The 27,444-nt window shown below is 52.8% G+C and overlaps 2 protein-coding genes across 6 annotated transcripts in view; one reads left to right on the top strand and one right to left on the bottom strand.

Annotated features, from left to right (window-relative positions):
* Positions 1-27,444, top strand: part of NSG1 (neuronal vesicle trafficking associated 1) — a 48,794-nt gene that overhangs the window by 8,595 nt on the left and 12,755 nt on the right. For 2 of the 4 annotated variants that reach the window (XR_003511607.1, XM_027545024.1), the window contains exons 4-5: positions 15,333-15,443; positions 23,067-23,303. Coding sequence is in view for 3 of the 4 variants with exons in the window: in XM_027545024.1 (XP_027400825.1) it covers positions 15,333-15,443; positions 23,067-23,267 (312 nt within the window). In the remaining variant the exon portion in view is untranslated. Of the gene's footprint in view, positions 1-15,332; positions 15,444-23,066; positions 24,909-27,444 lie in introns of those variants that run through there. The other 2 variants (XM_027545022.1, XM_027545023.1) reach the window with 2 other exon arrangements.
* STX18 (syntaxin 18) overlaps positions 24,192-27,444 on the bottom strand; it is a 118,534-nt gene continuing 115,281 nt past the window's right edge. The window contains exons 10-11 of one of the 2 annotated variants that reach the window (XM_027545019.1): positions 26,464-26,544; positions 24,192-25,796 (exon numbers count right to left, since the gene is read on the bottom strand). In XM_027545019.1, coding sequence (XP_027400820.1) covers positions 25,701-25,796; positions 26,464-26,544 — 177 coding nt within the window. In that variant the 3' untranslated portion in view covers positions 24,192-25,700. The remainder of the gene's footprint in view (positions 25,797-26,463; positions 26,545-27,444) is intronic. The other variant, XM_027545020.1, reaches the window with a different exon arrangement.

Here is a 27,444-nt window from a genome sequence, read left to right as displayed (position 1 = left end):
GAGCAGCCTGCCCTTGGCAATAACACCTGAGGTCCAGGCGGCTTCTCCTGCAGGACACATTGCACAGGATGCTCTGAGCCCAGGGGACCCATTGCTGCTGGACTGACTTGCTTCTAAGAAGCCTTTTCCTTTGTTGATTCAAAACCCTTCCCAGTGCCTGCCGCCCTGTGGCCTCTGTCTGAACACCAGTCACCCTCCTTTCCAGCAGCCTTCGGATATGGGGGTGCCCATGTACCTTGAGTCCTCCCCATGTGAGCCTCGAATTTCAGCTTTTTATGTTGCGGTGCCCTTCCCTGGCCCATGCTTCTCTTCGGGTGTGAGGCCTATGATCTCATGCCCCAGTGAGTGGGGTGAGTCTGTCTAGTGGGATGACCCTGCTAATAAGCAAAGGCCCCTTGACCTGAGTTGGTGACCTGGGGAAGGCAGCCGGAGTTTAGTGCCCCCGAGCCACCGTCAGGCAGAGTGAAGGTGCGGGGCTCTGGGTGCAGACAGAACTTCCCAGCCCCTCTGTGTCAGGCAGGAGAGGAGCTCCCCGATGCCTTCCGTCTGGTGCTGGACACACAGGGTGACAGCTCCGTAAGTCGGGGTGACAGACCAGGCTGCCGGCCCCGAGTGATGGAGACTTGGCGAAATTTCCAGGGACCCTGGCTTGTTGGGTACGTTTGATGGTAGCTCCCGAGGAAGCTCCTCTCTGGGCCAGGTGGGGGTGTGAGTCTTTATAGGTGGTCGGGTGGGGGTGTGAGTCCTTATAGGTGGTCATGCAGTCAGCAGGTGACACGCCCAGGGTCCCACAGTCAGTGTGAAGCCACCTGGCCAGCTTGACCTGGAGGCCTGTGGTCCCAACTTGCTCAGCTGAATGACCTGTATCCTGCACACTTCCTGCTTTTGTTCCCAAACAGGTTCCCTGCCTGCCTGCCCTGGGGCTCTGGGTGTGGAGTGTAGCCTCCAGGTGTGACCTGGGGCCACCTCTGTTGGAATCTCTTGAGGTTTGATTGTAGCAGTGGGACCTCGGACCCTAGGGTATTGTAACAACCTCTCCAGATGATTCTTTTGGGTTTGTGACCTTTTGTGGGTGGGGCTGCGTTCTAGCACGTGGGCAGGGCAGGCTCAGAAAAGCCTGTGCCTTTTGAAGACGCTGAGGGTTTTAGCCCTTCTAGAATGTTCTCTTGGCTTTTTCCTGCCCACTTATGTTTCTCGCATCTCTGAATGCACGCAGACAGTGAGGCGTGCTTCTCTGGTGGGTGGTGTCAGCTGGCTGAGGGCGGGGGGCTCTCTTTTGGAAAACTGGGGTGCATGTGGGCAGCAGAGAGGAGGACCTGCACGCACCCCCCCAACCTTGAGGGTCAGTCACAGCTCTCCTGGGACAGAACATCTTCCTCGTCCTGCCGGTGACCGGGCAGCTTCCATGTGGCTCCCCAGCCCAGCCGTCTCTTCATTCTTTCCGGCCCCGTGTGTGAAGGGCCAGAATGAAACCATGCCTTTCAGCTGTTGAAGCAACAAGTAAATAACATGGCCCCCTTTTGTCTGTAACTTGTGTAGTTCAGGAGCAGGAGGCCGCTGCTCTGAGCCTCATCTTTATATACCTTTGGATGGCATCCTCGAGACGAGATGTCTTTTTGGATGTTGCTTTATGATTATCACCCGGGGATTAATCTCTTGGCTACGAGGTTGCTAGGCTGGTTGCTAGGTAACCGCTGGCTGGGGAGAGGGTTTTCTGAGGCTCCTTCATATGGGATTGCTGGATGAGCCACCCAGCGGTGGCCCAAAGTCTAGGCTTCCAAAGAGGTTGGTGTCAACAAGGAAAGCGGTCGCTTAGTTAATTGGAGGTGTGTTTGTGCCGAGAATAAACATGGGCCTAAGATGTTTCTCAAATGAACTAAACCTAAACACTGTTTTAATTGCGTGGTCCTGCTCACCCATGCAGAGCAGCATGTCATGGTGTTGTGTGGGATTCTGGAGAGCGGAGGGGCCATAATGAGGCAGATTAAAGGAAGATTTCTGCTTGCGACTGCTGTGATGGAGGGCTGTTGACACCTCTGACATCCACGCGTGTTCTCCTTGTGAGTTCAGGGTTCGGGTGAACAGGCTGCAGTCCCAGCCCCTGCTGCCACGTTGCCTTTGGGCCTTTAAGAGATTCCAAGGTCAGCCTCGCCCAGATGGCGCAGGGCTGGGAGAACGTCCTGGGAGGAGAGACTGGATTTGTTTGCATGGGCCCTGTGTGCTGCACTGGGGGGTCCCTTTGCTTTCTGTCCACAAATGAATCTGTTGGTAGGGACTTCCCTGGTGGTCCAGCAGTTAAGACTGTGCACTCCCAAATGCAGGGGGCAATGGGGGGGTGTTGTGTGTGAGCAGTTAGATCCCTGGTTTGGGAAATAAGATCCTGCATGCCACACAGTGTGGCCAAAACAAGAGAACCAACCAAATGAATCTGTGGGTGGTTTGTATCTTTTCTCACATCCTTAATGACCTTGAGCTTCCTGTGCCGTCAGTCAGTCTGTTTTTCCACCCTCTCCAATAATCCCCTGGTGTGTTTCAGGATGCCTTTGTTAAATATTTATGAACGGTGACACCGTTTCCTTGGCACTCACCGGTGGGGGCGGTCTTCACGAGTTGGCACTAGGGATCCTAGAAATACTTGAACAGCTTCAGCGCCCTGTCACCTTCAGCAGAGCATCAGATGGGGTTCCCCTGCCCTGTTTTGTGGTTTCCTGGCCCAGCTGTACAGTGGGGGCTTCACCCAGAATCGAATAATTAAGTGGATTGAATCATCTGGGGGGGTGTGTCTGTGTGTTCACTTCGTGTGGGTTACCTAAAATATTTAAGTGCTGTAAATGCTTGGAGATGTCAGGATTCATCTTATGTTTCCAAGATCTTTTTTTTTTTTTAAACTGCATTACTCAGCAGAAAAGCACATTTCTCTACCCCCTCTCCCAGCCCCAAGGGTGGGAGGGCAGAGACAGCAGAGCAAGAATGACCCAGCTACCATCGACCCAGTGCTGCCTGCCTGCACTCTTACTGTTTTGAAGGTTGGTCTTCTGTCCTGGTTTTAAAGGTGGGGAATTAAGGTCAGAGAGGAACCCAGCCCAAGGTCAGCCAGCTAACTGGGGGGTAGCAGTAGGATTCAGACCCACGTCCACCTGACACAGAGCCTGCCAAGCTCTGTTTTCCATACTGGCAGCTACGTGGGGTTCATGGGATGACTCTGCCTTGCTACAGACGCCCTACTTCCCACCCCAGTTGAGCAGTGACCCCTGGGAGGGCCCCCAGCAAGAGAGGAGACCCCAACCAGAAAGAGCAGGTGGGAACACAGCATATTCAAATGCCCTTCAAGCCCCTCGTCTGTGAAATAGGGTGAACTGCCAGTTCCCAGCTCATGGTGAACATTTAGAGAACTGGTACAGCGGCCAGGGCCTTGTAAGTTGCATGGCTGTGTAATTAATGGCCCAGAGTGGGATACTTTTGGGAGTGGCAGTGGGCCCTGTGCATTTGGGATGCTGGGGCAGGAACCGTTGCCAGGACTGTCCCGAGCAGGTCTGGCATATGATCCTCTCCTTATAAATTCCTAATAAAGTTCACCCTGAGGCCCATAGCCTATTTGCTTCCATTCCTGGCTGTTCTTTCCAGAACACACCCCCGGGACCCCTCTGTTCTCTGGGGGTAAGGCTGCTCTGGCTTGGGGTTCCCATCTGTCTCTCTAAGACCCCTGCCATAGTCTGGCCTCCTATCTCTGCCTCACCCTCCTCCCCTTTTATTTGGAGCAAACTGTGTTGGTAGGACTGATGCTGCAGCTGAAACTCCAATACTTTGGCCACCTGATGCAAAGAACTGACTCATTGGAAAAGACCCTGATGCTGGGAAAGATGGAAGGCGGGAGGAGACGGGGACGACAGAGGATGTGATGGTTGGATGGCATCACTGACTTGATGGACATGAGTTTGAGCAAGCTCCAGGAGTTGGTGATGGATAGGGAAGCCTGGCGTGCTGCAGTCCTTGGGGTCGCAAAGGACAGAACTGAGCGACTGAACTGATACATAATATACAATTTCCAACTTTAAAGTGTTCAATGTAGTGATATTTATTACATTTCCAGTGTTGTCCAACCATCACCACTATCTCCTTTCAGAACATTTTCAGTCACCTCCAGAGGAGACCTCATACCCATTGGCAGGTACTCCCCGATTCCCTCTGCCCTTTGCTCTAAGCAATCACTCATCTCTTTTCTGTCACTGTGGATTTTCCTATTCTGGACACTTCATAGAAATGGAATCATAGAATATGCGGTCCACATTGCATTTATCTCTTCACCTTATCATTGGGCATTTGTGGTGCTCCCTCCTTTTGGTTAAGTGTGAATAGCGCTGGAATGAACATCCGGTACAAGTTTCTGTTTGAGCACCTGTTTTGCCTTCTCTTCGGTTTGTACCCGGGAGTGGAATTGCTGGTTCACGTCTTGATTTTTTGTTTAACATACTGAGGAACTGCTGGTTTCCACAGTAGCGGCATCATTTTACATTTCCACTCACGGTGCGCAAGGTTTTTTTATATCCTCACCAACAGTCATTATTTACTTTTATTGTAGCCATTCTCGTAGGTGTGAGGGGGCATCTCACTGTGGCTTTGGTTTACATTTCTTCATAATGGATAATGATGTTGAATATCTCCTCCTGTGCCTGTTCTCTATTTGTTTATCTTCTTCGGAGCGATGTCTGTTCAAGTCCTTTTCCATTTTTAATTGGGTTGTTTGTCTTTCTATTGTTGAGTTGTAGGAGTTTTTTTATATATACTCTGGATACTAGGTCCTTACCAGGCGTATCAATTGCAGATATTTTCGACCATTTTGTGGGTCGTCTCATCGTTTTCTTGCTTGTGTTCTTTAATGCACAAAATTTTAAAATTTCGGTCAAGTACGGATTATTTTTGTTGATTGTACTTTTGGCGTTCTAAGACGTCATTGCCAAATCCGGGGTCATAAGATTTGCCTCTTATGTTTTCTTTTAAGAATTTTAAGGCTTTAGCTTTTATATTTGGGTTTTTATTCCATTTTGAATTAGTTTTTGTAAATGGTGTGTGGTCAGGGTCCAACTTGATTCTTTCATGGGCAGATAGCTAGTTGTCCTGACGCCACTTATTGAAGAGACTCTTCTTGCCCCGTTAAATGGTCTTGGCACCCTGAGTGAAGAGGCAGTTGGCCATGAACACAGGCTTATAGTTCTGGACTCCTCCACTCTATATCATTGATCTATACAGCTCCTCTTACACCAGCCCCACACTGGTTTTGATTACTGCAGCTTTGTAGTACGTTTTGAAATTGGGAAGCCTGAGTCCTCCAACTTATTCTTCATTTTAAAGATTGTTTTGGCTATTCACAAACCCTTGCAATTTCCATTTCTGTGGAAAAACTCTGTTGGGATTTTGATAGGGATTGTATTGCGTGTACATCAGTCTGGGAAGGATTCCCATCTTAGCACAGTCTGGGAAGGATTCCCATCTTAGCACCGTTGTCTTCCCATCCGTGGTGTCATTCCATTACTTGGGTCTTACTTTAATTTCTTTCAGCAGCGTGTTATATAGTCTGCAGTGGACACATTCTTTCACTTGGTACAATCAGCTGCAGAAGTAGAAGTCACACTTTTGACTCACCAACACGAATCACAGGTGTTCTATGGATCACACTGCAAGTGACATTGAGATTTCGGGAAGTGTTTAGTCTCATCATTCCTTTGAAATCATAGTATTGTAAGAGCTTGTTGTTTGATGTATTAATAAGGAAGCATGTATATATTATATCACAAATCTACATTTTGGCAATATTTTCATATTAGTATTTCAATATCCTTGGTTTTCTTTCCTGTGTATCATGTCTTACGCATTTTTAAGCGTGAGTCTGAGGATTGATAGGCTTCATGTGACTGCCAGGGGCACAAACGTGATGGAAACCCTGCACCAGGCTGTTCCCTGACCCTTGCTGTTCCCACGTGCTGTCCCTTAAAGCCACAGCCCACATCAGGGGGTGAGGGCCACCATGGGGGGCATCTGGCAGAGAACCGGGGCGATGAGTGCAACCACGTACAGTAGCTGTAATTTTATCCCATTATCTCCTGCTTTTGAGCTTTTACTGGCAGCTGCACAAAAGTGATGTCAATTTAGGGAACATGTAGAATCTGTTCTCACACACACACACAACATGCACACGTGTAAACTGATGGCAAACATCTGTCCTTCAGGCAGCTAGTGACACCTCCCGGAGCTGTGAGAAATGCTAATTCAGGGTATAATAGAGGTGCAGCCACCTCCTGGAATCCTGCAGTACCCAGGATCCATTTGGGCTCCCTCCTCTTGGTATGACAGGCTGCCCAGGTGATAAGGAACCTACCTGCCAATGCAGGAGACGTAAGAGATGCGAGTTTCGATCCCTGGGTTGGGAAGATCCTCTGGAGGAGGGCACAGCCACCCACTCCAGTATTCTTGCCTGGAGAATCCCATGGACAGAGGAGCCTGGTGGGGCTCCAGTCCATAGGGTTGCACAGAGTCGGATGCAGCTGAGCGGCTTAGCATGCATGCACTCTTGGTATGATGCATGGGGTCCTTTATCATGCAGCCTGTGGCTCCTCTCCCGCAGGACACGTGATGCTGTAGCCACACCAGCTGAACTTGCTGTGTTTGGGGTCTCCAGGCTTTGGCGCAGCCTCGCTTTCCCTATGACAATAACCCTCTTTGCTGAATTCTCCTTGGTCAGCTCCTTATCCTTCAAGCCTAGACCCCTCTCCTGGACATCTCCCCCCAGGAGTGTGTCTGCTCCTACCTTTCCCCTCCTAGTTCTCACCCTGTGTTGTAACGAGTTAACACCACTCTGCAGAGACCAGGGCTGACCCTGCTGGCCAAGCTCACTCCAAGGTGGCCGCTGTCAGGTCTCCTGGGAACATCTGCCAGCCACTGGGGAAGCTGATGACCAAGGAAGGCAGGGTCATGGGGCACAAGGTGCTTTTCTACCTTAAAAAAAAAAAAGTCTCATGATTGCCTTGGACCAAAGATGAATATAATCCAGGCTGGATTCATTATTGTTTATTCATTATTTTTTATTTTCTGTTTCTTTTAAAAAGCAAAAGTTAAAACCATTTTCTGGGGTCACTAAAAGCATTGTGGGCCCCAGCACTGTGCACCCAATAAAGTCATCGGCCCTGAAAGAAAGGCCCTGTCTCTGAGGAAATGCCCTTCCACGAGCCAAGGGACTCCCTGGCCTCCATCCCTGGCCTTCAGGCCTGAAGCCCACCCCAGAGAGGACACCGTGGGTGCTGCCCATCCTCCTGGGTCCCAGAACCACCTGGGGTCCTGCCTCCTTCCCATGCACCATCATTTCTATAGTAAAACCCAGGCAGACAGTCCTCCACAGGCTGCATGTATGTTCTGTTTGAGGTGTAGACATCTGGCTTGCTCTGGGTCCCCAAGGGTTGCCCTGTGACTCCTCACTGCGGGGACGGGCCACCTGCACCCACTCACTCATTGTTCTCTGAGTTCGGGAGGCTCCTCTGTCTGCCTGGTGCTTAGGTTTCAGCCTTCCCTGCAGGGGCTTGGTCTTTGTAAGTGGATGGGCTTGAAAGGAGGTGAATTTGTTTCCTGGGGTGGCCATGACAAGGACTGGCAGCTGAGAGGCTGGTAGCCACGCATATCTGGAGGCCAGAAGTCCTGAGTCAGCCCTCCTGGCTGCGCTTCCTCTGGGGCACAGTCTCCGTGCCTCTGCAGCCCCTGGAGCTGCACTGCTCATTTTCCTTGCCCTTCAGCCCCTTGTCCATCTCCATAGCCTGCAGCACAGCCCCTCCAGTGTCCCATTGCCTTCTCCTCTGTAGCCGAGTCTCTCTCAGTCTCCCTCGCAGAAGTTCACTTGCCTGTGACTCCACTCCTGGATGATCCAGGAGAATCTTCCATCTCGAGATCCTTGACTTGATGCCACCTTCAGAGTCCCTTTGTGCATGTAAAGTGGAAGTGTGAAAATGTTAGTCACCCCCTCGGATGTGCCCCCAGATGAGGGGCCTTCCTTGCCTCTTCTGGGCCTGGGGGGCGGGGACGGGGGGACCGGGGCGACCGGGGCTTGCCAGCAGTCCTTGGCTTGTGGCTGCACCACCTCCATCCTCCGTCTTCACGTGGCCTCCTCCCTGAGCGTGTGCCTCTGTGTCCCAACGGTCCCCTTTTCGTGACCCAGTCATCCTGGATTAGGGCTCGCTCAAATGACCTCAATTAATGTAATCACACCTGCAAGGACCCCTATTCTAAATAAGGTCACATTCACAAGTACCTGGCTTAGGGGGGGCACCGTTCAGCCTTGACAGGGGCCCAGCACGAGGGGCTGGCAATGTGCTCTCAAGCCTGAGCACTTACCATCCTCTTGGTAAACCTGTCAAAGCGTGGGGCCTTGTTCCCTGCTTCAGAGGGGAGATGCACCGGGGACCTGCTGTCACGCAGGTGGTGGGTGGCAGAGCCGGGCCCAGTTCTGAGCCAGGTGGGGATCTTCCTGGAGAGGCCCATGGTTCTCTTCTCGGTCAGTGGTGACCACGGGGTGGGCACCGTGCCCGAGTAGTGAAATGTGAACTCGAGTTGTGAAATGTGAATCGGAGTAGTGAAATGTGAACCTGTATTGCTGCCTCCACCCTCCCCATAGGGTGCTTCCCAGGTCTGAGCAGGTTCTGGAGCCCAGGAGAGGTTCAGGGTTCACAGAGGTGTTGAGGGGGGTGGAGCGAGATAGCCTATGGGTGTGGGAGGCTTTGCCATGCCCCACGCCTCCTGCTTCCCTTGTAGCTCAGTCAGTAAATAATCTGCCTGCAATGCAGGAGACACAGGTTCAATCCCTGGGTCGGGAAGATCCCCTGGAGACAGGAATGGCAACCCACTCCAGTATTCTTGCCTGGAGAATCCCATGGACAGAGGAGCCTGGTGGGCTACAGTCCATGGGGTCACAAGAGTTGGACACGACTTAGCGACTGAACCACCACCACAGCTCCTGCTGATTCTCTGGGGATTTATTCCTTTGCCTTCTTCATTGGCTGCTCCGGGGACTGTTGTGTTCTCATTTCTCAGTGCTGTGAGCACCTTGGCCATCGAGCCCAGGTATCCTGGGTGAAAGGTCCAGGCGTCCTCTTTCCTGGGAGGAGAGCCCTTAGGAGGTGCTTCCCCACCGCCCCTCGGAGAAGGGGTTATTTTTACACCTAAACAGATGGGGCGCTGTGAACCAGACTCCATGTGGCTTCCAATCCAAGGGAAAGATTCAGAATGTGTGTCTTTCCAGGACTTAGGATCATCTTATTTTTTTAAAAAAATTGAGATGTAATTGACATGGAGAGAGCATATTTGTTTCAAGTGTGCAACAGACTGATTCAATATTTGTGTGTATTGAGAAATGATCACACTCTAAGTCTAGTTAACATCTGCCACCACACATAGTGACACATTTTTTTTCCTTGTGATGAGAACTTTTAAGAACTCCTGTCTCAGCAACTTTCAGATATGCAACATAGTGTTTTTAACTACAGTCACTGTGCTGTATACCACATCCTCTTGACTTCATTTTGGTTCAGTTCAGTTGCTCAGTCGTGTCTGACTCTTTGTGACCCCATGGACTGCAGCACGCCAGGCTTCCCTGTCCATCACCAACTCCTGTAGCTTTCTCAAACTCATGTCCATCAAGTCGGTGATGCCATCCAACCATCTCATCCTCTGTCATCCCCTTCTCCTCCCATCTTCAATCTTTCCCAGCATCAGGGTCTTTTCCACTGAGTCAGTTCTTCACATCAGGTGGCCAAAGTATTGGAGTTTCAGTTTCAGCATCAGTCCTTCCAATGAATATACAGGACTGATTTCCTTTAGGATTGACTGGTTTAATCTCCTTGCTGTCCAGGGGACTCTCAAGAGTCTTCTCTAACACCAGGGTTCAAAAGCATCAATTCTTTGGTTCTCAGCTTTCTTTATGGTCCAACTCCCACGTTTATACATGACTATTGGAAAAACCATAGCTTTGACTAGACAGACCTTTGTCAGCAAAGTAATGTCTCTTCTTTTTAATATGCTGTCTAGGTTGACTTATTTATCTTTAATTGGCAGTTTGTATCTTTTGACCTCCTTCACCCAGTTCTCCCACCCCAACCCCCTGCCTCTGGCACCACCAGTCTGTTCTCTGTTCTCTGTATCTTTGAGGTCAGTTTTTTTCCTGTTTGTTTTTTAAGATACCGCACTTAAGTGAGTTCAAAGCACTGTTTGTCTTTCTTGGTTTGACTTATTTCACTTAGCGTAAGGCCCTCAAGGTTTACCCGTGTTGTTGCAGATGGCAAGATTTCCTTCTTTGCATGGCTGAATTATACTCCATTGAATATATACACCACATCTTTATCCATTCACCCATCAATGGACACTTCGGTTGCTTCTGTATCTTGGCCGCTATAAACAATGCAGTAAACGCAGAGGTGCAGATGTCTTTTCAAGCTAGTATCTCCATTTCCCTCAGATAAATACCCAGAAGCAGGATTGCTGGACCATATGGTAGTTCTATTTTTAATTTTTTTGAGGAACCTCCATACTTTTTCCATAATGGCTGCCCCAGTTGACATTCCCACTAATAGTGTAGGAGAATTCCCTTTTTCCCATGTCCTTGCCAACCATTATTTCCTGTCTTTTTGAAAATTGCCATTTTAATTGGTGTGTGGTGATATCTCATTGTGGTTTTGATTTGCATTTTCCTGACTAGTGATGTTGAGCACTTTTTCATTTACCTGTTGGCTATCTGTATGTCTTCCTTGGAAAAAGGCCTATTCAGTTCCTCTACCCATTTTTTTTGGATTGTTTGGCTTTTTGCTCTAGACTCATATGAGTTTTTATATATCTTGTACATTAGCCCCTTATCAGATACATGATTTACAAATATTTTCTCCCTTTCAGTAGGTTGCTTTTGATTTTGTTGATGGTTTCCTTTGCTGCACAGAAGCTTTTTAGTTTGATGTTGTCCCACTTGTTTATTTTTGCCTTTGTTGCTTTTGCTTAGTTGCCAAGACCAATGTCAAGGGACTTATCACCTATGTTTTTTTCCTAAGAAAACTCATGTTCAAGTTTTTAATCCATCTTGGGTTAATGTTTGCATATGGTGTTAGGTAGTGGTTGAATTTTATTCTTTTGCTCAAGGCTCTCCAGTTTCCCAAGCACCATTTATTGAAGAGACTGTCCTTCCCCATTTTATATTCTTGGCTCCATTGTCATAAATTAATTGATCATATTTGTGTGGGTTTATTTCTGGGCTCTCTCTGCTGTTCCATTGGTCTGTTTCTGTGCCAATGCCATACTGTTTTGATTACCATAACTTTGTAATATTGTTTGAAACCAGGGAGCATGATACCTCCAGCTTTGTTGTTCTTTCTCAAGATTGTTTTATTTATTTGGAGGCTTTTGTGGTTCCATACAAATTTGAGGATTGTTTGTTCCATTTCTGTGAAAAATGGAATTAGAATTGTGATAGGGATTGTATTGAATCTGTAGATTTCTTTGGGTAGTGATAGTATGGACATATTAACTATTAATTCTTCTAATGCATGAGAACAGAATCTTTCCATTTATTTGTATCTTCAGGTTTTTTTATCAATGTCATTTTTAGTGTATAGACCTTTCACCTCCTTTGTTAAATTTATTCTTGGATATTTTATTCTTGGGGATGCAATTATAAGTGGGATTGTTTTCCTAACTCTTCTGATAGTTCATTTACTAGTGTATAGAAATGCAAAAGATTTTTGTATGTTGATTTTTCATTCTGCAACTTTAATTTGTTGATAACTTCTAACAATTATTTGGTGGAGTCTTTAGGGTTTTCCATAGAAAATTTGTCATCTGCAAATAGCAACAGTTTTACTTCTTCCTTTTTTAATTTGATGCCTGTTTTTTTCTTGCCTAATTGCTCTGGCTAGGATTTGTAATACTGCGTTGAATAAAATTAGCAAGAGTGGGCATCCTTTTCTTGTTACTGATCTTGGAGTTTAAGTTATCAGTGTTTCACTATTTGAGTATGCTATTAGCTTGGGCTTATCATATTTGGCCTTTATTATGTATGTTCCCTCTATACCCACTTGATTGAGAGTTTTTATCATGAATACATGTTAAATTTTGTCAAATGCTTTTTATGCATCTATTGGGATGGTCATATAATTTTTATCCTTCACTTGGTTAATGTGATATATCACGTCTGCGGATGTTGAACCATCCTTGCAACCATGGGATGAATCCCACTTGATTGTGCTGTATGTAGTTAATATGTAGTTGAATTCAACGGGGGTGATATTTTATGGAGAACATAGTCTAACAACGCTTGTTAACCTGTTGTGTGACATAGACCTCCTTTCGGAATAATTTCAAGTGCCCCAAAAGAGAATATAAAGGGTTACGGAGGACAGTTACTTTAGATACAGCTCTCCCTACGGACAGCCCTGCTGTTCTAGACTGTGGGAAGAGCTGCCCTCACTGCTCCCAGGGGCCGCCAGCAGGTAGCCGGGTCCCAGGCAGGGCAGATTTGGGCGAGCAGTAGCCAGGTGAATGTGAGGAGGGGGGCTCGGGGAAGATCAAGCATCGGGCCTGGGTAGGGGGACTGCGTGTCTGGACTGAGAGCCCAGCTCCGCATCTGCTGGCCGTGGTGACAGCTGCAGCAGCAGTAGCAAATGCCTCCTTCCAGAGCACCCACTGTGTCCGGTTCTGTCCTCTCATCACTGCATTGAGTCAGTCCTCCACGGTCCCACCAGCCCTGGGTGTGCGTCCTCTCACTGCTATTGGCTGGCAGGATCCTGGGCCCGGAGGAGCTGGGTGACTTACTCAGGGTCTGGCTGCCTCTCCTGGGCACGGTAGGCAGGCAGGGTTGCCGCTCCTGCTGGAAAGCCGTGCACGTACTCCATTGCTGCCTCTGCTGACACAAGTCCCAGGGCCACTGCGCTACCTCTTCCCACTTCCTTCATCACCCAGTTCCATGCTCGTCCGCCTCCGCTGTCCCGCTAGGCTGCCCTCCTGAGCCAGGTGGTCTTGTCCTTGCCTGTGTGTAGCCGCCACCGGGATCCCCGATGGCACCTTTCCTGTGGCTCTTTGGGTCCCGAGGCAGCCGTGGCTCCACCCTGTGTTGGAGATGGGGACTCGTGGCTGGGGCCCGCATGGCCAGTGGCCAGGGTGGCTGTGTGGGGTGAAGGGAGGGAGCAGTGGATCTGGGCCAGGGACCTGGGCACGGCTCCTGGTCACACCTCCTGACCTGACACACAGTGCCTTTGCATGCCGTTTCTGCCCAGGATGCACGCTCACCCTGCCCAGCGGCTCCCGGGCCTCCAGGGCATGCCTTCGAGGCCCAGAGGCAGCGTCATTTTGTCTCCCGATCCCTGGACCCTGCAGCAGGGGACGTCTCATCACCCAGCCCAGTCTCCTCAGGGACTGTCATGTGTCCACCTGCAAGACGTTCCTGGGCCCATCCCGCGGTCCGGTGCTGGTTGCTTTGCAGAATGCGGGGCAAAAAGTCAAGTCCTGTGCTTATGGGGACCACCCTCTGGGGAGGGGCAGGCTCTCCCTGAACACTCTTGTCCAGGGTGGAGGTGATGGGGACCCCGGAGGGTCTGCCGTGCTCAGCTGGTCTCAGCTCAGGGGTGGGGTTGGCGTCTGGGACTCAAGGGCATCTGTGAGACAGCTGATTAGCCAGTGACTGATGCGTCACCAGGGTGACTGGCAGTGTCAGAAGGGCAGCCGCATCCACAGCTCCATGGCGTGTCTGGCGTCCCTGAGGCCCAGTCATAGGTGTACCCCAGGCTGTCTACACTGGGCCCAGAATACAACAAGTGGCCAGTTTACAAAGAAGGTGATACGTGGATGTGATAAAAAATGAAGATGGTACAGAAATTGTCCAGTGTGGGGAGACTGTGCGACCTTCATCCCCAGAGGCCTCCTGGGTCTGTGTTCTGCACCTCCTTCCAGACACAGTGCCTGTGTGCCCTGGCGTGGGCTCGTGTGTGTGCATCTGTGTGTACGTGTCTGTGTGTGTCTGTGTCTGTCCATGTCTGTGTGCATGTTACTGTGTGTGTGCTCATGTCTGTGTATATGTTACTCTGTGTGTATGTCCGTGTCTATGTGTATGTTACTGTGTATGTCCACGTCTGTGTGTATGTTGCTGTATGTGTATGTGTCTATGTGTATGTTACTGTGTGTGTGTCTGTGTGTTACTGTGTGTGTTTATGTGTCTGTGTGTTTGTTACTGTGTGTATGTCCGTGTCTATGTGTATGTGTCTATGTGTATGTTACTGTGTGTGTGTCTGTGTTACTGTGTGTGTGTGTGTGTATGTGTCTGTGTGTACGTGTCTATGTGTATGTTACTGTGTGTGTGTCTGTGTGTTACTGTGTATGTGTGTGTGTTTGTTACTGTGTGTGTATGTGTTTGTGGGCTTCCCTAGTAAAGAGTCCACATGCAACGCAGGAGATCCTGGTTTGATTCCTGGGTCAGGAAGATCCCCTGGAGAAGGGATGGGCTACCCACTCCAATTTTCTTGGGCTTCCCTGGTGGCTCAGACAGTAAAGAATCCACCTGCAATGCGGGAGACCCGGGTCTGATCCCTGGGTCAGGAAGATCCCCTGGAGGAGGGCATGGCAACCCACTCCAGTATTCTTGCCTGGAGGATCCCATGGACAGAGGAGCCTGGTGGGCTACAGTCATGGGGTCGCAAAGAGTTGGACACCACTGAGAGACTAAGCACAGCACATGTGTGTGTTTATTACTGTGTGTGTGTATATCTGTGTGTATGTGTCTGTATGTATGTTTCTGTGTGTTTGTATCTGTGTGTATCTGTTTGTATGTTTCTCTGTGTGTATCTGTGTATGTGTCTGTGTGTATGTATCTGTGTATGTGTCTGTATGTTTCTCTATGTATATGTGTTACTGTGTATGTGTCTGTATGTTTGTGTGTATCTCTGTGTATGTGTATGCATGTGTCTGTGTGTGTCTGTATGTTTCTATGTGTATCTGTATGTTTCTCTGTGTATCTCCGTGTGTCTGTATGTTTCTCTGTGTGTATGTATCTGTGTATGTGTCTGTATGTGTCTCTGTGTATGTATGTATGTTACTGTGTATGTGTCTGTATGTTTCTCTGTGTATCTCTGTGTACGTGTATGTATGTTTCTGTGTGTCTGTATGTTTCTATGTGTGTATGTATGTTTCTCTGTGTATCTGTGTGTATATGTATGTTTCTATGTGTGTCTCTGTGCATGTTTCCACGTGCATCTGTGTGTGTGTTACGGTGTGCGCACACACTACCTCATCAGTTGCCCTAATCCCCTGCCCTCTGCCGCCCACAGGTGTCCGTGCTGGTCCTCTTTGCCCTGGCCTTCCTCACCTGTGTCGTCTTCCTGGTCGTCTACAAGGTGTACAAGTATGACCGCGCCTGCCCTGACGGCTTCGTCCTCAAGGTAAGCCCCCAGCCCCTGGGGCCCCCAGTGCTTTTGTACCTTACCCCCCTGCTTGACTCACGGCTCCCAAGGGATGGGCCTAGAGTGGTGGGAGCTCCCGGTGGGGGCCCTGCGGGCAGGGCAGGGGGTGCAGTGGGGATGTGGGGTGAGTCCCCTGCCTGGCAGGCCCAGTGCAGCCCCTGGGGGTGTGGTGAGGAAGTGGAGGTCCCGGGAGAGGGAGACCTGCACTGCCACGCGGGGGTCGGGAGCCCAGCCCCGAGAACGCGCGTCCCTGGTCTGCCCGCCGCAAAACACGGCTGGACTCTCTCTGGACGGATGATGCTCGCTTTGCTGAGCCGTGTGACGACTCTTTCCACAGAGGCTGCACGGAGAAGCAGATGCGGGGGACTGCAGGACTAAAGGGAGAAGAACAAGGGCGGGGCTGGGGTGAGGGGACACGCAGGAGGTGGTGATGCACACGGGCCAAGGGCTTGCTCCTGAGTCCCCCACAGTCAGATCTGGGCCCCGTTTGGTTCTGAACTTCCTGGAGCCAGTATGAGGAGGAAGACCCTGTGGGTTCCAGGACTTGGTGCTGCTGGAATGAGGCAGGACCTGGTACTGAGCAGGAGCCGACCCAGCCTGGTCGCCGCTGTCACTGGGCGCCCGCGCTTTGGCCGATGCTAATGTGAGGGCCGTGGGGCCCTCGTATGGGCTCCTCCTCTCGCAGCTCCAGAGCTCCTAACATTCTGTGCCCATCACGTGGGAGGTCTGTGAGGGCGCCTTGCAGGCCCCTGGGGAAGGACTCCGGGCTGGTGGAAGCCCACCTGCCCCTTCCACCAGCCCCTGTGCGCACTCTGGTGGGGCCCAGGTTGGAGGAGTTGATGGTCTGTTTGGAGGCTCAGAAGATGCTGGGGTTTAAAGGAGGTGGATCCAGAGGGCTGGGAGCCAGCAGGGCAGAGCCAGGTGGGTCGGTGGGGTGGTAGGCAGCTCCCAGGTACCTGCTGGCTGGTCCATACATGGCCCACCTGGTGGGGGAGCCAGCCGTGGCTAGACTGGAGTGTCGGCCAGAGACCCCCGGGGGACGGGGGAAGTGATGGGACAGTCATTTGGGTGGCTGTGGAGGCTGTGGGTTGGAAGGGAGTGACGGGGGGCCAGTGAGATGACCCAGGAGGCTAGTAGAGGGGAGCAGGGGAGAGATGGGGGTCTGGACAGGTTGGGGTTCTGAGGATGGAGCAGGAGTGACTCTGGGAGGCAGGGGTGGCAGGGCAGGAGGGGAGGACCCAGGGGTCATGGAGGAGCCAGGGTGACACGGGAACTGTGCCCTGATGGAACCTGGGTGTGCGGAGCATGACTTCCTGGGGACCAGAGCCCTCATCCAGGTGGACTGCTCACGCATACCTGAGGCCACAGCCCGCCTCGGGGCTTCCTTCTGGCTCATTCTCTGTGACCCCGAGTGCAGAGGAGGGCGGGTCCGAGCTGTCTTCTCCATCTTGCATGGCCAGGTTCTGCTAGATTCGCTGGTCCAGGTGGGGTCAGGGAGATGAGGGCCAGTCCTTGGGCTCACCGCACCGCTGGATGGGGCAAGCGTGTGCCTGTTTAATAGACTCTGTAGGTTGATGCTGGGCTCAGCCAGCCTTGGGGATTTAGAGCCCCAGGGAGATTGTTCTGGATCTTCGTCCGCTGGAACTTGGCAGTCTCCCCTGGCATCTGAGGGGCGGTGTCTTTCCTGGATAAGGGGAGCCTGGAGGGCCGGGGAGCTGCTGCCCTCAGGCTACGGCCGGAGCAAGGAAGGTGTGAGTGTGTCTCCTTCCTCCCTTTCTGCATGTTCGCGCATGTGATCAAATGCTGCCACTCAGCAGTTTACAGGGGCTTTTACCTCAGATCTTTGATGCTCCCAGAAACCCTGTGGGGTAGATGTCATTAGACCCCATGATACCAACAGGAAATTGAGCTCAGACACGTCCGTGGTGCCCAAGGTTAGGCCCTGCCCTTCATTCATTACTCAGTGCGTATGAAGGGCCCCCTCCTGTGTGCGTGGTGGGGTGCTGGGCGTGCTGCGGGGCGGACAGGCAGTGCTGGGTGCCTGCCCTTGAGCTCCCGTTCTAGCAGCAAGCCAGCAGACAGATGCCCAGACGATGTGCGTGCTGCCAAGAGTTAGGAAACAAGGAATACAGGGTGACTGAGTGTCTGTGGCCACCTCTTCCAGGAAGACCACAGGGCTTGTCCGGCAGGGATCTAAATGAGAAGGGGGCATTGGTGTGGACCAGCTGTGGGCAGTGCTTGTGCTGGGGGGACAGAGTGGCCTGGGCCCCCGAGGGAAGGGCTGATGGGCACAGGTGCCCAACTTCTGGGATGCGTGGAGGGGCGGGGACCAGCCCCTTGCTGAGGCTGGCCCCAAACTGAGGAGTGTCACAGGAGATCTCAAAGGGCAGACATGCGCTGCAGAGGACACTAGGTCTCTAGCTTTTTTTTTAAATCATGAAGTCACTGTGCGAGCACTATAGAAAGGTCTTAAACATAATGGGAACCGCCCCAGACCCCCTTGAGGTCTTTACGCTTGGGTGTTCCTTGTACACTTCCTCTTGGGGAGCCTCCATGTGAGCTTTAATAGCTGACCAGGGCTGTTGGGACACTTTTCCTGGACTCCCTCACCCATCTGGTTGTCATTTGATGTTTAGAGGCTCCGTGACCTCCCTGCGCTCACCCCTGACATGTGGCTCTGCTAGGGTCTTTCTGGCCCAAGAGGGCAAGGTCACAGCTTCCTGAGAGCCCTGGCCCCATCCCACTCCCACGTGGCTCCCACACGCCCCCTGGGGTCTTGCCCACCACCGGCTCGCCCCTCCCCACCCCTGCAGTGCCTCCAGAGCATCCCTGTCTTGCCACCTTGCTGTGTCGGCAGCAGCAGGACCGTCTTGTTTTCTTTGGCCTGGGCACCTGGAGAAGCGGGAATACCCTGTCCTGTCTGGAGGCCCGTCTCAGCCTGGAACAAAGTCACTCGCTGCCCAGCAGGTGCTGGTGGCTTCAGAAGGTCGTGCCAGACCCTGTGCTGGTGGCATGGACAGAGTGGAGGTGAGGTGGCAGTGCAGAGGGGCGGAGGGTGGCTGCTGGCTCTCTGGATGGGGGCCAGTTCACCTGCAGGGCTGGCCTGGGAGTGAACAAAAGGTTCAACCCTGCAAAGCGTCCCTGCTCCCCTATGCCCAGGTGTAGCTAGAGGTCAGGACACTGGTGAGAGGTCAGGACATCAGAATCTGCCTGCAATGTAGGAGACCCAGGTTCGATCCTTGGGTTGGGAAGGTCCCCTGGAGGAGGGCATGGCAACCCACTCCAGTATGCTCATCTGGAGAACCCCATGGACAGAGGAGCATGTACAGTCCATGGAGTTGCAGAGAGTCAGACACGACTGAGCAACTAATACACACAGTGAGCACAGCTGTTCTGGTAAACTTTTGTGGCTTCCCTGAAATATCAATAACCTCAGATATGCAGATGACACCACCCTTATGGCAGAAAGTGAAGAGGAACTAAAAAGCCTCTTGATGAAAGTGAAAGAGGAGAGTGAAAAAGTTGGCTTAAAGCTCAACATTCAGAAAACGAAGATCATGGCATCTGGTCCCATCACTTCATGGGAAATAGATGGGGAAACAGTGGAAACAGTGTCAGACTTTATTTTTTTGGGCTCCAAAATCACTGCAGATGGTGACTGCAGCCATGAAATTAAAAGACATTTACTCCTTGGAAGGAAAGTTATGACCAACCTAGATAGCATATTGAAAAGCAGAGATATTACTTTGCCAACAAAGGTCCGTCTAGTCAAGGCTATGGTTTTTCCAGTGGTCATGTACGGATGTGAGAGTTGGACTGTGAAGAAAGCTGAGCACCGAAGAATTGATGCTTTTGAACTGTGGTGTTGGAGAAGACTCTTGAGAGTCCCTTGGACTGCAAGGAGATCCAACCAGTCCATCCTAAAGGAGATCAGTCCTGGGTGTTCATTGAAAGGACTGATGCTGAAATCGAAACTCCAGTACTTTGGCCACCTCATGCGAAGAGTTGACTCATTGGAAAAGATCCTGATGCTGGGAGGGATTGGGGGCAGGAGGAGAAGGGGATGACAGAGGATGAGATGGCTGGATGGCATCACCGACTCGATGAACATGAGTTTGAGTGAACTCCAGGAGTTGGTGATGGACAGGGAGGCCTGGTGTGCTGTGATTCATGGGGTCGCAAAGAGTCAGACACGACTGAGCAACTGAACTGAACTGATAACTCAGTTGGTCTAGAATCTGCCTGCAATGTAGGAGACCCCAGTTCGATCCCTGGGTTGGGAAGATCCCCTAGAGAAGAGATAGGCTACCCACTCCAGTATTCCTGGGCTTCCCTTGTGGCTCAGCTGGCAAAGAATCTGCCTGCAATGTGGGAGATTTGGGTTCAGTCCCTGGGTTGGGAAGATCCCCTGGAGAAGGGAAAGGCTACCCACTCCACTATTCTGGCCTGGAGAATTCCATGGACCATATAGTCTGTGGGGTCGGAGTCAGACACGACTGAGCGATGTTCGTTTCACTTTACTCCATCTTCACTAAACCAGCAACAGTGAGTCTCGCATCTCTGAGGCGAGGCAGTAGCTACGGCAGCCGCAGCAGGGAAAACACCCATGGAGCCTGCCTGGGCTTCAGAGGGGCCTGGTTGGGGAAGAGGTGGCTGGATCTGCTGTCAGAGTCAACTTACTTACACAGCTCCACCAGACCCCAGAGCTCTCTAGACCTCCTGCCCCCGACTATGTCCCATCCTTCACCCCCGGCCCTCTTCTCAGACCCGGAGTGATGAAGCCACAGCTTGGCGGTCCGGGCTGGACGAGGCGCAGTGCCTTCCCCCTGCCGATTGCCCATGTCCGCCCCTTCTTAGTGTGGGTGGCAGAGCGGAGGCTGTGTGGCAGGCGTGGGGCTGCAGGCCTGGGCTCGGCAGGTCTGTGGATCCCCAGTGCCTGGCCCTGAACTGGCGTGGTGGCTCTGAACCCCATGGGCAGCCCCCACCGTGGGAGAGCCCCCGACCCTCGGGCTGACAACGCCTCTTCACAGATGCAAGGCTGGTGTCCTCTGTAAGAACCGTTCAACGTGGAGAGGGAGCCCTGGGTCACGCTTGTTCAGGCTTCTAAATGGGCTCAAACAGGAGCCTTTGTAAGACCCCCGTGTGGTCCCTTTTCCCCCACAAATCACCTGTTGAGCCCTCTGTGACTGCTCCTGACACCGGGCAGTGGTCCTGAACAGTGGGAAGGCCTCTGGGTCCTGAGGGTGGCATGACCGCCTGGTGCCCAAAGAGGGCCTCGTGAAGGCTGTGGCATTCGCTGGGTTCCCGTGGTTCCGGCCGTAGGAGCAGCTCCTCCTGCCAAGCCTGCCCTCCCCACCAAGCCCTGCAGAGCACCGCCATCCCCACCTCTGAGGAAGCCGAGGGCCCAGCGGGGACCAGGCCAGTGGGCTGCAGGGCTTGATGAACGCTGGTGGAACTTGAGGCTGCTGGGGGTGCAGCCCTGCCCTGGTGCCCTGGGGAACTTGCTGCCTTGTTTCTCACTGTTCTGCCTTTGGGCAGAGTGTTGACCGTCGGCAGCTTTGTGGGTGGAGTCCAGAGTTCCCTGAGCAGAGGCCCTGGGCTGGAGCTGGGTTCTCACCCAGGTGGGTCTCGCTGGCCACATCTATGAAACGGAACTAACGGATCCCAGCTCACAGGGAGATACTGTGCCCACAAGGCGCTCGGCGGCTTACTCAGAAGGAACCAGTATGGTGGCTGGGCCGGGGTCTGGTGATGGGCCTTGGGTCTGCAGGATAGACCCCACAAGGAACAGCCCCTTAACAGGGAGGAGCTAACCTGCCTTTAGCTTCTGGAGGCTGAGGAAGCCTGCACTGGGCAGGGACGAGGCTCTCAGAGGAGGTTCCCCTTGTGTGTCCCAGGCTGGAGCTCACGTCCACTGGGCAGCAGCTGCCATCGGCCATGCAGGTGACCATCGGAGACCCGTTGTGGTCTCCATGCTGGGCCCACGCAGGGAGGCACAGGAGCGCTTTGAACAGCCGGGGTCTTGCTGGGCCCTAGGGGGTTGGCGGGATCCCGCCAGTGTGCTTGCCCGTGAGGTGGTTGAGGCTGAGACGCTGCTCCAGGGTTATCTGAGCGCTGGATCCTGCGGGCGGGGCTGGGAATCCGGTTTAAAACTCTCCCTGGTGACCGTGATGTGGCCGAGTCTGGAACCCCTGTCACTTCACGCTCCCTTCACCGTGTGACAAGGAGACGGTGGCGGTGCTGTGATGCTTCTGTCGTTTGGAAACACAGATGGTGTGTCCCGCCAGATGGAAGGCTCTTCTCTTGTTAAAGCCGCGGCTGGCAGGCAGTGGGGCTCCGGGAGGTCTTCCTGGAGCCCCTGTTCTGTCTTGGGCAGCGCTGCCAGCCCCTGGGGGTGTTGTCCCTTTCCTGGCAGGGACCAGTCTAGGAGGTCAAAGCCGCTGAGAAGGGGCCGCGGGAGCAGTGGAGGGCAGGCAGCTTCTCTGTGGGCTCCCCTTCCAACCTGCCTGTGCCACACCCCTCACATCCCACTGGCCAGAAGTTAGTCCCGAGGAGGGGCACACCTCTCGCATCCCATTGGCCAGAAAGTCCCGTGGAAGGACTCATCCCATTGTGGACGGACACACCCCTCACACCCCATTGGCCAGAAATTGGTGCTGGGAGGGCTGGGAAATGTCCTGAGCTGGGCGCTCTGTACCTGCTGAGCTCTGGGAGAGGGGGCTGGTGCCGACCGTTGGCAGCCCGCCACCCTTCCTCGAGGGCGCGCGCGCGTGTGTGTGTGTGTGTGTGTGTGTGTGACAGTGGGTGGTGGCTTAGCCCGGCTTCTGGATGGAAGAAAGGCAGCTTTTGGCGGTGGGGGTCGGGGGCGGGCTAGACTCTGGGTGAGCTGACGAACAGGGATTCATGTCTCCACGCCCAGCCTGCCCCGGATTCTGTGGTCGGTAGGGAAGCGCCTCTTCCCTAGTGGACAGCTTCCTCGGGACAGCCTCCCTCTCAAGTGCCCTGGTGGGGTTCGCGTGTCTTCCTAATGCTCTCTGGTTCTCAGGGTCACACCAGTCCCTCCCAACCCCCTGACCCTTGCCTTCTCCCGGTGTTTGTGTCCTGAGGCTCCTCGCCCTCTGCTGTGCCACGGGCCTCTCTCCAGCCTGTGTCCCGGGTCCTCCTGCCCCCAGGCCCAGCTCACGTGCCCTCAAGTGTGCCTCCCCTAACCCCCCTGCCCCCAACTGGCTCACAGAAGCCTTTCTTCACTGTTGCATCTGGTGGACATGTCAGAAGTTCCACTGTATTCTAGTAGATTTAAAATGGTCTTCCCTGATAACTCAGGTGGTAAAGACTCCAGCGGCAATGCAGAAGACCCTGGTTCGATTTAAAATAAATAGCGAGTGTAAGGTCTTTAGAGCAACAGGAAGGACCGCTAAGTCCCTTCACTGTGGCCTTATAGACGCCCCTCCTGTTACGATGCCATCAACGCCAGGCGGTCAGCTCAGCATTGAGTCTCTCCCAAACCCAGGGAGGTACTTGGTGACCACGGGTGTTACCTGGAGACTCACGGGCCCGCCTCCTGCGTCAGTGTGTGTGTCTCAGGGGCCGCTTGTCTTGCAGAACACCCAGTGCATCCCAGAAGGCTTGGAGAGCTACTATGCCGAGCAAGACTCCAATGCCCGGGAGAAATTTTACACCGTCATTAACCACTACAACCTGGCCAAGCAGAGCATCACCCGCTCCGTGTCGCCATGGATGTCCGTTCTGTCGGAAGAGAAGCTCTCGGAGCAGGAGACCGAGGCCGCAGAGAAATCGGCTTAGCGAGATGGGCAAGTTCCTTAATGGTGTCGCTTGAAGGTAACAAGGGGACTTTGAGGGACATTTCATCAAATATAATTACTGATAATTTATAGAGGTTACTCATGTATGGTGCAACCGCTTCTGTTTGCTAATTGCTGCTTTGCAAATACAACTTGCTGCGGACCATTCACGGGCGTAAAGTCAAGTGCGTATCAGCACTGCTTAGGGAGCTCTGCCACCACTTTCCATGTTAGGGAATCTTAATTTAGTGACTTTCCTGGGATTTATTGGATGCTGTCAAAAAAAAAAAATTTACACTGGATATGCAAGGGGTTTGAACTTCAGATAAATAATAATGCATTTTGTGGAATTTTTTTTCCTTTTAAACCACCTTGCTGTTTCGCAAACCTTACTCCACAGCCACATCTAGAGTGATCCCTGCTGTGCTAAGGGCAAGCTGTACTTCACGTTTCTTCCCACCTCCCAGAAGGGTACTCCGATAGGCCAAGAAGCCCATGCCCCATAGTGAATGGTGGAGGACGGTGGGAAGGAAGCAGAGAGGCCCGGAGGCGGGGGCGGCCATGCCCTCCTCCCCCGCGCTCACTGCCGAGTGCGCAAGCGCTGCAGCGAGGACGTGGCGGCCTCTCTGTACAGAGGGCGCTGGCCGGGCAGAGGAGTCAGTGTGGCCCCTCAGTACCTGTGAACTGGGTCAGAGCACGTGAGGTGGGGACTCTGGGAGGAGGGGACCCTGGGCCACAGGCTACAGATCCCCGTCTCCCTGTAGGTAGTCTTGTCTGTTCTGTGATGGGCGGAGTAGGAATGAAATCCAACCAGCCCTTTTGTCCACGTCTATTACGAACAAGTTTGCACCGACATGCCCGTGTTAGCAGGTTAGTTTTGGAACACTTAGTTGGGTGGGAAAAGTGAACAGTGTAATTGCTGGTATAAGTCAAGACTATGTTGATTTTTATTTTGTGGGACAGATGTAACTCCTTTGATGTAAGAAACAGGCTGGAAAGGCTGGGAGGGGGGGCTGCAAGTCCAATTATGACATTTCCATTCACAATCTTTGTAAGACAATTACGTTTCAGCCTGAATCTTGACATTAAAAGTATATGTTTACAGAATTACCAGTTAGATAAACCAAGTGTGTAAGAGGATTATATAGAAAAAAAGACATTCACAGACATTTTCTTCCGTGTTATTTGAATGTGTTGTTTCTGGTGGACATGTCAGAAGTTTCACTTTTTTTTTTTTTTTAATCAAAAATAAATGACACATAGTGCAAGCTGTGTTGTAAACAAGCATGGTGGTCATGGCCATCTCCATTACTGTTCCCTGAAATGTGCTTCCAAAACATAAACAGTGTATTTTATCATTAAGGGTGTCTGGAAACAATGACTGTGGCCTTGGAGCGGTGGGTGGGCATGTGGAGTTGTGGACGTTGTGAGGCTGTGGGGGACGCAAAAGAGCAATAACTGTGCCAGAAGTCCTCCTGTGTAGAGAGGATCCATCAGCCAATTCCAGCCCACGTCAACGCAGTGCCAAGGCAACCCTGTTTGTGTTTTCTAGTAGGCGTGTATTTTATAGACTGTAAACTCGTTCACGTGTAACTTTCGACATTCTCAGTCTGTGCAAATAAAGAACACAAGGATCCCTGTGGAGGCCCTGGCCTGTCTTGTGGAGAGCCCTTGACCATACCCTGGGGCCCACGAGTACCAGGGACTTTCTGCACAGATGTGGTTGCAGATGCTTCACGAATCTGTACCAGTGGGCGTTCCCAACTCCTGGGGCCTGGGTGGGAGGAGAGGCCCAGGCCCTTCTCTGGACGCAGCTTCTGGGGGGCCCCAGGGGCAGGAAGTCAGGCCTCCCCTGCCCGCCCCCCTCTGCCGCAGGAAAGTGCTGGGAGGAGCCAGGCCCCTGCCCACATTTCTTCCCCGACAGGAGGCAGGTGGCCCGCAGTGACATCCTAACCTTGGACCCACCAATAAGACAGTAAGTGGCCGCGGTTCTATACTAGTTTCACAGGGTGAATGAAGGCGAGCTGGCTTTTCCTCTGCTCAGGAGTCTGTGCATCAGTTGCTCAGGCACACAGGAAACCACAGGGAGCGCAGGTCATCTGCCCTGAGGAGCGGCTGACCGCGTTCTTCCTGCTGGGGTGGGGAATGGCCGCTGCCTCCTCTGAATTGGAGACGTTCGTGGAGCAGGAAGCCCACCAGGCCCCCTCCCTGGGGCAGCCCCCGCCCCCCAGCAGCCCCATCAGGTGCAGGAATAACCATCCCCCCGCTCCTTCCCTCTGGCCTCAGGATTGCAGCGCAGACCAGTTTCAGTTGTGTGGTTTTCTTTTTCATTACTGAATGCTTAAGCCACAGGTCTGGTGTCCCTTCTGTGAGCACACGTCTCAGCCCCGCTCCCATCAGTGGCTCCGGTGTGGGGCGCCGTCCCCCAGGCCGCCTAGCTGTCGTACCAATCGAGGAAGAGCAGGGAGAAGGAGCACATCACCAGGAAGAAGAGCACCCACACCCGGAAGCCTGCGTTGTTCTTGATGGCCTGGGGGAGGAGGGGAGGGGGTTGGTCCGAAAGGCCCACGCGTGTCCACCGGCGCTCCCCCTGCAGGGCTGGGACTGTGGGGGCAGCTCCAGCCTGTCCCTACCTTGCACGGATGGCTTAGTTTTTAAGCAAAACCGAAAGGTGGGTTTAAGATCTATTAGAAGACAGGGTGCCTTGCCCTCGCTGGCTAGCCACCATGTGGTGCCTCTGCACGAGTCCCCCAGGAGAAACGGCTCACGTCCGCCCAGGGTTAGACCCACACAGGCAGGCTCAGCATGCGTGTCTGCTACCCTGGCCTGTGTTTCCTGGCAGTGCGATGGAGGTGGTGGCCCAAGAGTGGTCCCACATCAACCCAAACCTGAGGACTGCACCCAGAAAATAAAGTCCACTCGACAGAGTCGACTCTGGTGGTCCCGTCGAAGACCAGGGCTCTGGTCCAACAAGCTTCTCCAGTGGCACCCAGCCTGGACTTAGGGAGTGGCCCCTGCACCGCAGAACGCTCCTCTGCAGGGCAATGAGTGGGCCCTGGGCTGGGCAGGATGGAACTGTGGAACCGGTCCATCCAGTGCATGGTCCTGCGACCTGCCATGTGTGTGCGGCCTTGACGAGGCGACCACCACCCTGGACTCAGTGCCTCCAAGTCATTCTCGGGACCTAGAGTACCCACCTCTCTGATGTCTTCATTGCCCTCCTTGATATTCTCAGTTGCTCCAACTACTAACTGGTGAATATTGTCAATCTCGGCTTCCTGTGGAGGACAAAAGCAGATAAATATAACTGTCCTCCTTCCCCAAGTGTCTGTCACAGTAGAAACAGCAGCTGCTGCATGCAAAGGGCAGGGGCTTTACACACGTGAACCCACATGTTCTCACAGCACCCAGGAGGTAGGCAACACTCCCATTTTACCAAAGGGAAACTTCCAGCTCAGAGAAGCTTAGTAACTTTCCTGAAGAAACACAGCACCCAAGTGGCAGGACTGGGACTGGATGGGGGCCTTGTGCTCCCTCCACCCCAGCTTGCCACCTTCCCATCCACTCACCGGACAGGAAGGGACAAACGTACGAGCCTGATCACAGAGCGGCTGCCACACACCAGGGCTTTTAAGGTGCACGTGGCTTTAAAACACACACAGTAGCTTCAAAATGGTGCTTTGGTTGCAAAATTTTAGTCAGAATACTTGGAAACCTTACATGTGGGCTCCTGGGCTTACACAGAAGCGTCTGGCTAATAACCCATCCTGCACCCCAACACTGCCCTCTAAGGGGCAGGGCTGGCTGTCCTTCCCCCTTCCTCTAGGGGGTGGGAATGTAAACAAGCTCGGGTTTTAGGGAAACCAGACTGACATGGAACCGGTACCGCAGAGAGGAAAGCAACCTTCAGCCACCCGCTTCCCAGCAGTGAGAGCCACACAGTGGAAGACCCGAGGGCCAGGGACCGCCTTGTTCTCTAACTGCGTCCTGGAGATGCTCCCAGTGGGGGCAGGTGCTCCCATGAGTGTGTTGTGAGAGCCACCTTGCAACACAGATGAGAAATCTCAGACACACTCAGCTCTTTTCAGGTCTTAGAAATCCTGGGAAGCCAGGTGCGGCTCAGTCTGTGCTCTGCAAGACCCTCCCAGGTCAAGCCCCGGAGCCCTGGGTGTGACGCA

This window comes from Bos indicus x Bos taurus, chromosome 6, assembly GCF_003369695.1.
Source record: "Bos indicus x Bos taurus breed Angus x Brahman F1 hybrid chromosome 6, Bos_hybrid_MaternalHap_v2.0, whole genome shotgun sequence".
NCBI classification, from domain to species: Eukaryota; Metazoa; Chordata; class Mammalia; order Artiodactyla; family Bovidae; genus Bos; species Bos indicus x Bos taurus.
The sequence above is the reverse complement of the archived record's forward strand: the minus strand, read 5'-3'. Positions and strand labels throughout refer to the sequence as shown.